Here is a 13,679-nt window from a genome sequence, read left to right on the forward strand (position 1 = left end):
CATTCTAATTAGGTTTTCTGGTCAAAGTAAGCTATATAGTTCCCTGGAATTGTAATTGGTATTTTACATTTGTAGGCTCTCTTAATGAAATTCTAACTCCAAAAGATTCACCTCCATTGGAAATGTAGGTATTGTGCCAAGTTCCCAACTGGCACCAACAACTATAACCTCATTGAATCCCTGTTCCTGTGAACTCCGAAGGAATTGCAGCTGCTTATAGTGGGGTTGGCCTACATTGTTCTTTAGAATATATTTCCTTATTCATGTTAATAACAATCCAACCTTTGATTTCAGCCTCAGGATCCTGCTGTATTTGGGGCAGATTCTCTTTTGGTGAGATCATCAAGGAACTACTTGACGATTCGATACACTTTACTGCCTTACCTTTATACCCTTTTTTACAATGCTCATGCACAAGGAGGCACAGTAGTGAGACCACTTCTTCATGAGTAAGTTCACTGATCAAAATATGCAGAAACGGTAGTTTTGTTGGGAATTCCATGGGCCAGGGAGCTGCGCGGCCTTCTCCCTCTCCCTTTGCAGTGACTGGGATAGGGAAAGGGATGCAGGATCTGGGTGGGAGGCAGGGCACAGGAGGAGGTGAGGGTGCAGAGTCTGGCCACGAGGGAGGGTCCAGGAACGGACTTCGGGTATAGAGTATCTGGCCAGGGGGAGGGTGCATAAGGAAGAGGGGGTGCAGGAGCTGGCTTTTGGTAAGGTGTGGGGCCAAGGCAGGGTGCAAGAGCAGTCTGGTGGTAGGGTATAGTGGCAAGAGGGGAAGGGTTGGCGAGCATAGCAGACAGGGGAGGCTGGCCAGTGTACCAACTGGGGGAGGGCTGACGAGCATACTGGCTGGGGGTGGTGGCGGCGTGTGTAGTGGGGAGGGGGGTTGGTGAGCATCTGCACCCTCCCTTGCTCCTGTACCTCCTCCCTGGCCAGACACCCTGTCTACTCCCAACCTGCTCCTGCCCCTTCCCACTGGCCAGACACCCTACTCACAGCTTGCTCCTGCACCGTACCTCCCACCTAGACCTCACTCCTCCTCCATCCCACCTCCCATCTAGGGATGTGAAGGACCAGTTGCTTCCCTACCCCCTTGCTGCCTCTATCAGATAGAGACAGTACAGGGGGGAGAGAAGAGGGGCATACTTCAAACTGGCAGCACCTCATGGAGCCTGAGGACAGCTGCTCCGTGTGGCGCTGCCATTTTGAATGCTGCAGGGAGCCTACCTCACAGCATTTCAAAGCAGCAACACAACATTTCAAAACAGCATTTCAAAGCCAGTTGATCCCAGGCTCCAAGCTACGCTGCCACTTGGAAATGTGCGAGGAGCCCGGGATCAGCTGGGGTCTCCTCAGCTGACTCCGGGCTCCGTGCGGCTCTGCCACTTTGAAATGCCAGGGGAGCCCAGCATCGGGACTCCCCAGCTGACCCCAGGTTTCGGCACTTTCACTTTTGAAGTGTAGCAACAGCTTTAGGGCTGTTGCTACACTTCAAAGGCAGAGAAGCCCTATCAACTAATAGTCAATGCAAAAATGCATCAACTATTCAATTAGTCAATTTCCCGATACTTACCATCCTTACTCCAGCCTAGATCTTGTACCCACATCCCTATTCCACTCACTGGCAGCCCTTTCCTGTACACTGAACCGCTAATTTTTGGCCCCATCCGAGAGCCTGGGGGGGGGGGGGGGGCACAAAATACACTGACCCTGGAACCGCAGAAGAGTTAATCTGGCTTGAGGTCTTGAACCTCAGTCCTCCCTCCCCCTCCATGGTGCTGGAGCACCAGAGGAATTAAGCGTTTCAGTTGAGGGCCACATCAGTGAGGATTGTTTTTTTTCCCCCCCCCCTTCTCACTTGTATGGACCCTGACTGATTTTTCTGTGGGTCAGTGGCTCCCAACCCAAAAAAGGTTCCCCACCCCTGCCATAAATAAAGACAATGTTGAAACCTTTTTTGTTGGACATAATATTTTACTTTTTTAAATAATTAAGGCTGGCCAACAAGGCCCCAATTGGGGCCAAGTCCCCATCTGGCTGCAGCGTCCCGGTCCCGGTCCCGGTCCCGGCCCCGATCCTGGACACAGGAAGGGCTAGTGGTGGCTTCCCTCTTGCTGTGGTACAGGTAGGAGGGGAGGCCAGAATCCAGCTGCAGCGGACAGAGAGGGGTTGGCGAATGTAGTGAGCAGGGGGCACAGCCCCCTAGTATTTATACAAATATAGAATACAGAAATGGAGAGCATTCCAAAATACATGGAGATGTTTTTAAATTCATTAGCTACCTTTTAAGAATGATTAATCATAAACCGCCTCTAACTTCCCTAGGTATACGTAAAGAAGTGTAATTTGCTCTTACACCTGCACTGAGTGGTATAGAATGTCAGTGGTAGATAAGGAAATTAATTATTGGCAGGTGCATTTCCTAGATCATAAACTCCTGAACAAACTATTTCCAAACAGGAAATATATGGAAAAATAGAAACCAAATAAGGAAATATATAATTTTCTTATTTTCTTCATATGGGGTAAAGAAGGCTATAGTTTTATAAATTTCCAGTTATCAGTGTTACCATTCTTGTATGCTCATTCCAGTCATGGTAATACGTTACCCATGGCAATAAGCAACACACAAAATAAATGCTTTTTCCTGGTTTAGGTTTTATTCAGATGAAGCCACATGGGCTATTGATCGACAATTCTTGTGGGGCCCTGGACTGCTTATCACTCCTGTGCTGGACCCAGTATGTTATGTTTGATTATGTTTTAAAATCTTATCTGATTAACTTCTCGTTGAGCATTAGCATTCATGTTATTTGGGACTAAAGTTTGTTCCTAAACCTCACTGCACATATCTAAACTTTGTAACAGCTAATACAACGAAGGGCACCACCCCATGATCTTTATATTAGACAATTTGCATTCTGTAAGGGATACTTCTTACTTCTGGCTGTTCTCCTTGAAGCTGATAGCGGATCTCTAAAAAGATATTTTAACCAGAGTGGGTAGGTTTGTTGACCAGATAGTTTCATCAAGTAACCAGTGAACCGTGACTAGTAGATCAAACGTAAGTTAAACTAATTAATGGAGAAACACTCATGAGCATGTAGATAACAGGGACATGACATGATATAATTATTTGTGAAGCCATGTTTCTACAATGAAGCATTTTCTTTGTATACCTTAGAATACTACTAAGTAAAACATCTAGAAAACATCTAGATCATGGGTTATTCCTGCGGAAGCAATGACCTTCATTAATTCAAAATTTCCCTTTGGCTCAATCTCATTTTTCAAGCTTTATCAAAATATATTTGTTAAATGTACAAAACAAAGCATATCTGAAAACAAATATCTGGGAAAAAAAATGTGATAGGAGACTTTGGGGTTATTGTGAATATCAAATGAGACATGAGTTTGCAAGATGATATGAGATCAAAATGAGCCAGTGTGATTTTTGGGTAGCATACCACATGGTAGTATCATGTCACAGAACAATGAAGTAACAGTCCCTCTCTGGTTCCAATGCAACTTTGCTAAGTTATTGCATGCATTTGTGGGTGCTTCCTTTTTTAATCTTTTTAACAAATTGCTCAGATTTACGGAAAAGTAACATTCATTAGGAGCTAGAAGGACTGATTTGTGAAGAAAAGAGAAAAGCAGGAGCTGTGCACAGGTTAGCTGAACATTTAAAAGGAGCTATAATAACAGTCTGCAAATATCTGAAGGTGTAGATACTCCAGAAGAACTATTTACTTTGGTACAAGGAGATCTAACTAGGGCAAATAGGACAAAAGAAAAGAAGAATTAAAGCTACATTTCAGGAAAAAATTCTGATAGTGAGAAAAATTGGGCTGTGGGATAATTTCCAAAGAAAGGGACCGAAGCCTTATTGCACGTCATATTTAAAATAAGACCAGATAGATTATTAAATTTACTTTACAGCATAAATCTTCATTGCATATGGAAGAACAAGGACATGTTTTTTTTTCTATTCCAACTTCTATGATATTATGAAAAAAGTCCTACACTTTTATAGAGTCCTAGACTATTATAGAGAAAATTCCTTCTTTGTAAACCAAAATCAGAATAAATACAATTGAAATTTTCTTGTCAGTCTAAAATTGTTACTTTGGAAATGCTGCTTTCATTGCTATTTAATTTGTTTGTCTTTAAATACAAAAGATATTTCTTTATTCTCATTTCAGGGTGTGGAAAAAGTGATAGCATATATCCCTGATGCAGTATGGTATGACTATGAAACAGTAAGTAAACACATATAATAATGCCAGGCTAAGACCATGTCTGTATCTTCTTCTCATCGTTGTACACTGTGGGATGGGTTGTGATTGTTAGGCTTGGTAAAGAAGGTAAACATGAAGGAAGTAGATTGTTGAGAGAAAGAGAGGGAAGCAATGGAGGAGAAGATGGGAGAGAGATAACTAGGGGAAGGAGGAGGAATGGACACAAAAAGAAAGAGCCCATAACAAACATCAAACAAAGTTCATGTTTCTTCTACATTCTGTACAGTGCTGTGAACACAAACATCAGTAGCCAAATAATAAGCTATAATAATAATAATTGCAGTCTTCTCTGGGCATTCAAACACTAGCATATTATTCTTATTTATATGCCAATTCTTTTGCCCATTGACTGGAGAAGGAAGGATAAGGGTCTACTCCATGCCTGACCTAGGATAGTGTCTAATTTGAGTCTTGCAAGATGAATTGGCCTTTCTTTGTGTGTTGATCATGCTGGAATCAAAAAGTAAATGATTTTTTTTGATGTTGTACCAGATGAACATTAATGTAGGGTCGTTTTCCATGGTAGTAGGTAGAGAGTGTCTGAATATACATTCATGTATTATAACTGTTGTGATTAATCAGGAGGAACTGGAATGGAAGCTCATGATGTGAGAAACCATTCACTGCAGTGAGAAATATAATGCTCATTTTATCATCCATTCCCATAAATTAGGGTGGAAGAGTAGTATGGCGAAAACAACAAGCAGAGCTATATCTCCCAGCAGACAAACTAGGACTTCATCTGAGAGGAGGCTACATTTTTCCTACTCAGCAACCAGCTAATACAACATTGTACAGGTACGTTTTAAGGCTGAGCGCTCTCATCACAAATTATCAGATGTCAAACCAATGGGAGTGTCGTATTGGAGTGGTTGACATCCATTGCATCCTATGCTGTTTAGTCAGGCTAATGTTTTGCTGCAGTCAGGGGTGCAACATCAGTACTTCAGTGGTATTTGGATCAGATGCTGAAGCTCCACAGTCACACATATGGCCTAGTTGGCTTGTTAGTTTGCACAGTGAGGGTTACAATGTTGCTTTGTCACAAGACCTGAGTCAGGGTGTAGTTGAGTTGCCTAAGAAATGGACCAGAAACCAGACTAAGACAAAGATCCTCAATCTGGTCTCTCTAGGCCCATTTTGCTCCAGAGATGTGGAGTGAGTAGTTTGCACCACTTTGTTCCACTCTCTGTTTGACGGGGTGCAGTCACAGAAGACCGGTTGGAATTGTTCCTCGGTGTGCTGACCTCTACCTTCTTCCTCTGTCTGGCTCCCCACCATCCTGTCTAGCTGGGCCGGATCCAGAGCTGGGGTTACTGTCCCCCTGAAAAGCAGAGCAGATACAAACCACTTCACTTCTGGGAGAAAGCAGTTCTGGGGCACAGATCCCAGGAAACCAACCCTTAAAAGGGATAAAAGTGCCAAATAAATCCATCTTTCTCTTTGTAAAATTTTGCAAAAGGAAAGCTCATGAGGATGTTTGCCTCTTTCTCAATGAAAGAGAGATACACACACTGGTCATTCCCCCAGTTAACAATTATTTACACTGGGTCTGAAAGTAAACACGTGTTCTTATGAAATACAAATACTAGTATTTAACTGTTTTCAAGTGAAAATAGATAGATCAAAGTAAATTACTAAGTTAAAATGAAAAGAAAATCCATAGTTAGTTCTAATTCACAAAAAATTTGTTGCAAGAAGTCTCTCTACAAAGCTGTTCTTGCTCTAGACATAATCTTCAGGTCAGAGACAAACTCTTTTACCTTGACCTGGGTCCCTAGCCCTCTTTAGCCTGTGTCATTCCACCCAAAGACAAAGGGTTTTTAGCTTCCTGTTTCTTAAATAGTCTTTTCCCCAGGGCAGGAATCTTTTTGTTCAACATTCCCCCATGGAAAAATACCTGGGTCAAAATAGAATCCCAGTACCAGGTGGAATGGTCACATGTCTTACTAGTTTGATCACCTTTAGATTTACAAGACAAACAAGGCTATTTACAAGTCTTTAAGTTGATCTTCCAGTTGTTAAGACTTCTGGAAAGAGGGCACCAGTAATGGCTCTCATTAGCACATTTAAAACTATAAACAGTTCCCTATTTCACATTTCTAACTTTACATACAAGAAAGATGCATGCAACAAAATTAGATATACAGATCCAGCAGACTGTAACATTAAAAATGATAAGTCACATGTGGTATTAAGTTTAAAGCATCTTAGAATTATGCATATTTATATTCATAAGCCAAATTTCATAAAGCATGGGAGGGCAGATTGTCACACCCTGCTAGCCCATATGTGTGATTTTAATAATATTGTGGATAATACTGTCATCCATTCTTACTCCTGATAAAAGGGATGCCCCCTTTTTCTATGTGAATGTGAAGGATGATTTGCTCAGACTGATTATTTAGGCAAAATTCCTTTATGTGCATTACAGATGTAAATATTGTTCAAAGATTTAACTGGTTTAATTATTAAAATTCTACTGTTTAGCTGGTTAACCATTGGTGGACCAGTGCAGGGCAACCAGGGTGGGGGGGGGGAGGGGTCTCATGGGGCTGTGGGCAAGCATGGCAGGGCCATTGCAGTGGAGCCAGGATCTGGACCCCTTTTCCTGCCTGCTGGGGCTGGGGCTGGGGCTGCTGAAGTGGCTGGGGCTAAGGACGTGGCCAAGGCTCCCACTACAGACACAGCCAGGGTCACTGCAGTGCTCCCAAGGCTGGGGTTTTGCCTGCCCTGGCCCAGGGTCAGTATCTGAGGCTGCAATGCTCAGCCAGGGTCAGGGCCAAGGCAGGTGCAGATAGGGTTGCTAGGGCTGGCATGGCTGGCGCTGCTGGTGTGGGTCAGGTTGCTGGGATGCTGCAGCTGGTGCAACCGGGGTCCTGCCTACCCTTGCCTGGGGTGTGGTAGGGCTGGGTCCAATGTGGGAATGTCTGATTCTGGGCTGCGGGCATAGCCAGGACTACCAGCCTGGCTCGGGCTGGGGTGGCTGAATTTCTGGGGCTACCTCAGCAGGAGCAGGGCAAAGGTGGAATTTTGGGAGGGTCAGGGGTCAGCAGTTGTTCATTCTGGGATTTGGTTTGCTTTTCATCTCATTCCAAGATGCCAAGGGAGTCCTTGCATTCTGTGCATGCCTCTCACACCTGACAGGTGAAGGGAGCTTACCAGCCACCTGTGAGAAGCATGCATGGAATGCAAGTACTTTCCTCTCACTCCCTTAGCATCCAGGAAACTGGACAAAAAACAAGCCATGTCTCAGAGTACACCGCTGCGTTTCCCATCCTGCCCACACACTCTCCCAAAATGCTGCCTTTGCGGCTGGGATCCCACCTACCGCTGCCCAAACTGCTATGGCTCTGCCTGCTGTCCAGTTACTACTGCCCGGCCCTTCTTGTTAACCATTTACCTGGTAAGCATTCCAGTAAGCCTAATGCTTGCTAACCAGTTAACTTTTTACATCCCTAGTGTATATCTGAAATATCAGACTGATACCATGTAATTATGATCAGAAAGTGGTCCATTGTGCTTAGCCTTTAATCTTTAATAATTGAGAGCATTGACATACTTTCATGATTAATAAAATAATATTATTACTGGATAATCACATAATTATTTGGTGTAATGATTATTTGTCCTGCCACACATTTGCATCCATTTCCATGAAAACAAAAGGCCATTTCTCTAAGTGAAGAAGTTTAGAGAAAATCTGTTCTGTTGTGAAATGATTTAAAAACTCGCAATCAAAAAATGGTAAAAGGAAATCTGCAAAATTCAGCAAACACAAAACCTCGGTTTTTAACACAAATGTTCTGGAAATGAATATTGGCAGCATTAGTATGTTTTCAAGATGTATCGATTTAAACAATGTCTAGGTATCATTTAGACTCTTCAGAGAAATTCTTTCATTTTACAGCCGCAAGAATCCAATGGGACTCATAATTGCATTAGATGAGAATGGTCAAGCAGCTGGAGATTTATTCTGGGATGATGGAGAATCTTCAGGTAGGCACATTAGATACCCATAATAGCTGAAGTACTAGTATACTTGAAAATAATCTTAATATTTCACTGGTTACATCCAACAAGAATTGTACGTTATGCAAATTAGCGATATAATTTGGAAATCATAAATGTTACAATTGGGGACCTTATCCTGCCAATTTTCACTTATCTGGAAGATGAGTGAGGGTTTGGATATACAATCTAAAGTGGAGAAAATGTAATGATTCTACTCACAAGGAAGAGACCAAAAAACTTGTTAGAATTGTTAACTTTTTAATACTTAAAAAGTTTCATATTACCCATAAAAATACAAAGTGTTATAGCACATTACTGAGATATTTCAATACACTAAAAGGTGAATTCTACTCTCAAATATACTGGTATAAATTCAGATTAACTCCAGTAGATGCAAAGCTACCTTGGGTATGTCTACATGTGCTGCACTTAAAAGTCTGAATCATTGTGAACATATCCTTAGAGGTAAGCCAAAACACAGAATAGTGACAAAGTTGAGTACTAAAAGCAGGGGCGGCCCATGAGCTTAGGCGAGCTACGCAGCTGCTTAGGGCACTGCTGGCCCGAATGCCCGATGATGACGTCACAGGGCGCCAGAGTACCCCATGATTATGTCATGGTCATTGACAGCCGTTCAGGCAGGGGCCCCAATTGCACCGCCACGCCTAGGGCACCAGCTGCTGCAACCAGCCTCGGGCCGCTCCTGACAAAGTGAGGCATCTAAATAATCTTTGATTGAAAATGGACTCATTTTCATATATACTGAGCAGTCATTACACCCAGAAAAGCCCATTTTTTTCTCTATACTGAACTTTATGCTTTTCTGCCACAAAGAAACAAACATTTTTTCACTAATAATGTTAATAAACCCTTCTAGAGTTTTTGCTGTCTTGTTATTGTAGCCACATATAGCCATTAATCAGAGATGAAGGTCCATCTGCTCTGGATTCTGTGGTCACACCACCACAAAAAGTAGGAGGACCTAAATGCATCTAAGTAGTAGGATTTTATTTAATAAATCTAATAAAATACTAATTAATGCATTTATTTCCAGACAATGTCCAAGTTAGCCAAATAAAATATCTGAGTTTCATCCCTTTTAAATATCATAATTAGATATGATCATTTTGAGATTAAAGCTATTTTGGAAAATAAAGGAGTTTGGACTTTGAAATATCTGGTGGTGATTACCAGAGGAGTTTACGGAGTTAGGCACCCAAATTCCATTAAAATGTAATGGGACCTGGCCACCTAAATCCTTTTTATTGATAATCCAAGCCTTTGTCCTTTTTATGATACTTTTGTTAGACAAACCAGCAAGCAATTTAAACATTTATTACAAAATGATTTCCTGAAGACATTTTATCACGCACTAAGGCTTTTATTAAAAAAAGATTTAAGGACCTATATGTGATAGTTTTTATTGTTTGTTTGTAACCTGTTTTAGCACCTTATAAAAAAATCCAAGACTTTGGTTTATGGCATATGCCCCTTAAAATTAATGCATTCCAAGTATCTCTGGTTTCAGGAAGTTCTGACTTCACATTTTTAATCAAACAGTCTTATGCTGAGATGTGAATAGGAAAAGAATTTAAGCAAGATTTTAGCCACACTGGTTAAATTTAAGAAGGAATTTTGGGAAATATGTCTCAACAATAAGGGCTTATATATAATAGAGATGATCAAAGCACTGCTATGGTGGCCAAGAATAGATTACACTACATCATTCCACTGTCTCTAATCTTGCAAAATGCGGTCAGGGTCCTGCAAACACTTGTGCGTTTGAGTGTTTTATACACAATTCGCACTGAGCAAAATGGAACTTCTCCTGTGCCTAAATGTTTTCTGGACTGCGATCTAAAGATGGTGGGAAGGTTATATAGGATTATTTGTGTAAATTATTCTGATTTTTGTCCATAATTCTGTCAGGTACTGACTGTCTAGTATTGAAATTCATTCTGACATCTGTGTTCAGATATACATTATTTTTTTATCTCTTTAAATGTGCTCAAGTTGGAGAACTAATAGAAAATGTAAATATAGTCTTCTTAATAAATCTTAAAGATTCTGAGACTTCACTTCTGCTCCTCTGCCACCAACTCTCCCATTTACACATCAGGTATTCATTAAGAAGGAGATGGAAGAGGTTCCAAAATGCTCGTCAGTAATCCTAAACTTCTCACTGGGTGGCATCTCTGAGGGGTTTTCTTGTGGTTTTCACTGCTGTTTAAAGCAGGGGTGGTGAGCCTTTTTTGGGTCATGGGCCCAGGCTAATAGATTGTGTGCTCCATCCCCATGGTGGAATGGTGGGGGTAAGGGCTGGAGGACCAGCGTGGGCTCTTCATTGTTGAGGAGGGGGACTCCTGACCCTCGGGGACTGGATCGAGACAAACCAGGGTCCTCATCTGGCCCCCGGGCCTGATATTCTCCATCCCTGGTTTAAAATATACAGTGCTCAATATACAATTTCCTACTATCACATTGTCAGATCTACCGATGGGATGTGTGTGTAAAAGGACCAATTGGCCACCATTGTTACTATGGCAACGGCAGCGCCTGGAGCCTCCAGCCCTTTAAATAATTGTTGGAGCACTGCACAGCATGATCTGGGTTGCCTTATGAGCTGGGGGTGGCACTCCATGGTTTGGGCAGCACTGAGGGCTGCCCCACCCCGTACACCCAATGCCCTGCCTCTTCCAAGAGGATGGAGCTGGCCCCCACATGCCTTACCCAGAAGCCTTGCAGGAGGAATAATGGTAGTTCGAATTAGGAGATTTAATTCGAACTACCTAGTCTGTGCCACGTGTAGCCGTGGGCAGGTAGTTCGAACTACGGGTCATTTAAAAATGGCGGCGCCCGGGAACATGCAAATGAAGCCCGGGATATTTAAATCCCGGGCTTCATTTGCAAGGTTCGAATGCCTACATTAGTCACCCTAGTTCAAACTAGGGTGGCAGTGTAGACATACCCTCAGGTAGGATGGCATTAAGCTAGCTGGATGCCAAAAAGTGGGGATCCTTGTGCTCAGAAGAATTAAACATTTTTTTAATGCTCTCTGCAATAATAGATGTGTGTGCTACTTATAGAATCCAGTTTTTATTGTTTTATCTCTACCAATCCGGAGTCATGAAAAACCTTTCAAATTGTCCATGCTCTTTTAAGTCTCAGGAAACTCTGTGCTGCCTTAAAGAAAAAGTACTCAGGTTGGCTGATAATTGCTGCAATAAATATTGAATGCCCTGGGCAATTGCTGATATTTCTACAGAGGGAACATGTTCATTTTCAAGATCTAAAATAACTCAGATTTTATTGTACTAATGTTGAGAAACAAAATAATATAGAATGTTATGATTCTTTGATCATTTTCTAAAACATATCTTCCTAAAAGCTTATAAGTTGCAATATTCCATAGAAAATGTTAACAATTTACTAGCAACCACAACCTCCTATGTTTTTTTAACCCCACATTGCAGTATTTAGAATCAATTTTTACATTTGTTGCCAGTGAAGTATTTTATTTCCTCTCTCAGAAGTGTACACTACATATATATCAAAAGTATAATAGAAAATCTTTCCAGTATAGATAATTATTCAAAATATTTCAAAGGGTCAGCTTTGAAATATGTACATAAGTTTAAAAAGAGTGTATACAATCCTTATGTATGGCCAGCAGCATGTTACATACAATGCAGATGAATAATAAGTTTGGGCTCTCTGTTAATTACATGGCAAAGAAGTATGCTCACACACATACACAATTCAGGTAGCACCGGCACAATACTTACTGGGGCATGAGTTTCCACAGTACCTTTATTTTTAGTTTTAAGTAAAGCACTTAACCACAGGAACACAAGGGGTGAATCATACATTTAAAGTTAAGCATGTATTCAGTGCTTTACTTTAGAGGATAAAAACTTTCTAATATGCTTCCAAGGGTTTACAACAGCTTTTATTCTAACAATTATACAAGTCTTTAAAATTATTCTCTTTAAAAGGAAGAGAAAAGAACATGAATAAATATTCCCATAATATAAAATCAGTTACATGAACATTATGATGTGCAGAAGAGGTTAGCAAATCTTCAATTGTCCCTCACTGGAACCTATACAAGACACAAATTATGTCTTCATGGTTTTTTTGCACAGTAGCTAGCTAATGGTGGTGTTCCTATTCTAATTCAGGCCATTGGGTGTATCTATGTTTTAGTAATCTATTGGTTTCTAATTGTGACACAATTTTATGCTCAATTTGTCAGTAATTCTGTGTAATTTCTGCCCTATGCTTAGAAAGTGTTCATTTTTCTCAACATTTTAGGTACAGTGGAAAATAAAAACTACATTCATTACAATTTTTCAGTTTCCAACGTAAGTAATTTTTCATACTCTTATTTTCAGTGTATTCATTTTAATCCTTAATATTGTCAATTAATCAAAGTATCATGTTCTTTCGTTCATTCTTTCTTTTTACTAACTTTTAGATATCACAAAAGCCCCCATGTTCCCTGACAGATAATAAAATTGACAGACAACTGTTTATCAAGTAGTAGAACTTGCAAGGTGATGATTGCCTGCAGCTCTCATCATACCAATGAGAGTTTTGCCTCACTAAGGGAGGAGATGCAGTTCTATTAAAAATGCAGTACTGGGCCCTGTAAAACGTATTTTAATTTTATTTCTGTACATGTTTATTGGGTTTTAGACTCTAGACAGATATTCTGTCAGTAGAAATAAATGTAACTCTCCTATATATATGTGCTAACAAATAATACCTAAGACAGCAGTTCCATCATTTCTTGCATATTAAGAGTCATAAAATCTGCACATAAGGTTGAAAGTGTCCATTCAGTAGGGGTGAAAAACTAGAATACAGAAGGAGCAGAAGAGTCAACAGACTCACTGCGCCCCCCCCACAGGTGTGTGTGGGGGGGAGGGATGGGTGGCTCCATGCTCCTGAAGTGTGCGGGGCTTCGATGGGAAAGGGTAGAGACTGGGCAGCAGACCATAGGTGTTGCCAGGACTGCGCCCCCCTGGTGCCATCTGGAGCACATCACCCAGGGGTCTGGTGTTGATTGAAAGGGTCTGGGGCTCCAGTCGCTGCCGCTACTTCTGTAACTTCTGCAGTCGTCCAGGAGCCCTGGGTCCCTTTGAATCACCAGGCCCCGGGGCAGTTGTTCCCTTTAACCATCTGTTGGCAGGCCTGTGAAGGAGTGCTGAACCTTCTGCATCATTCACTCCTTCCTTCCACCCCTCAGAAGACCTTTAATGCATTTTCCACTGGAGTTGAGCCCTTTAAGGGAGTGGTAGGGCCAAGATAAGAACTATTCTATACAACATTGTCCCCGTCAATCCATGGGGATTTCAC

The 13,679-nt window shown here is 41.4% G+C and overlaps 1 protein-coding gene across 4 annotated transcripts in view; it reads left to right on the top strand.

Annotated features, from left to right (window-relative positions):
• The window catches only part of SI (sucrase-isomaltase), a 177,506-nt gene that overhangs the window by 58,477 nt on the left and 105,350 nt on the right, over positions 1-13,679 (top strand). For all 4 annotated transcript variants that reach the window (XM_075937870.2, XM_075937869.2, XM_075937872.2 and 1 more), the window contains 6 exons: positions 295-449; positions 2,660-2,744; positions 4,209-4,265; positions 4,978-5,102; positions 8,215-8,303; positions 12,633-12,682. In XM_075937870.2, the coding sequence (XP_075793985.2) occupies positions 295-449; positions 2,660-2,744; positions 4,209-4,265; positions 4,978-5,102; positions 8,215-8,303; positions 12,633-12,682 (561 nt within the window). The remainder of the gene's footprint in view (positions 1-294; positions 450-2,659; positions 2,745-4,208; positions 4,266-4,977; positions 5,103-8,214; positions 8,304-12,632; positions 12,683-13,679) is intronic.

The sequence above is a fragment of the Pelodiscus sinensis genome, chromosome 10 (assembly GCF_052426305.1).
Source record: "Pelodiscus sinensis isolate ZL-2025 chromosome 10, ASM5242630v1, whole genome shotgun sequence".
Taxonomy (NCBI): Eukaryota; Metazoa; Chordata; order Testudines; family Trionychidae; genus Pelodiscus; species Pelodiscus sinensis.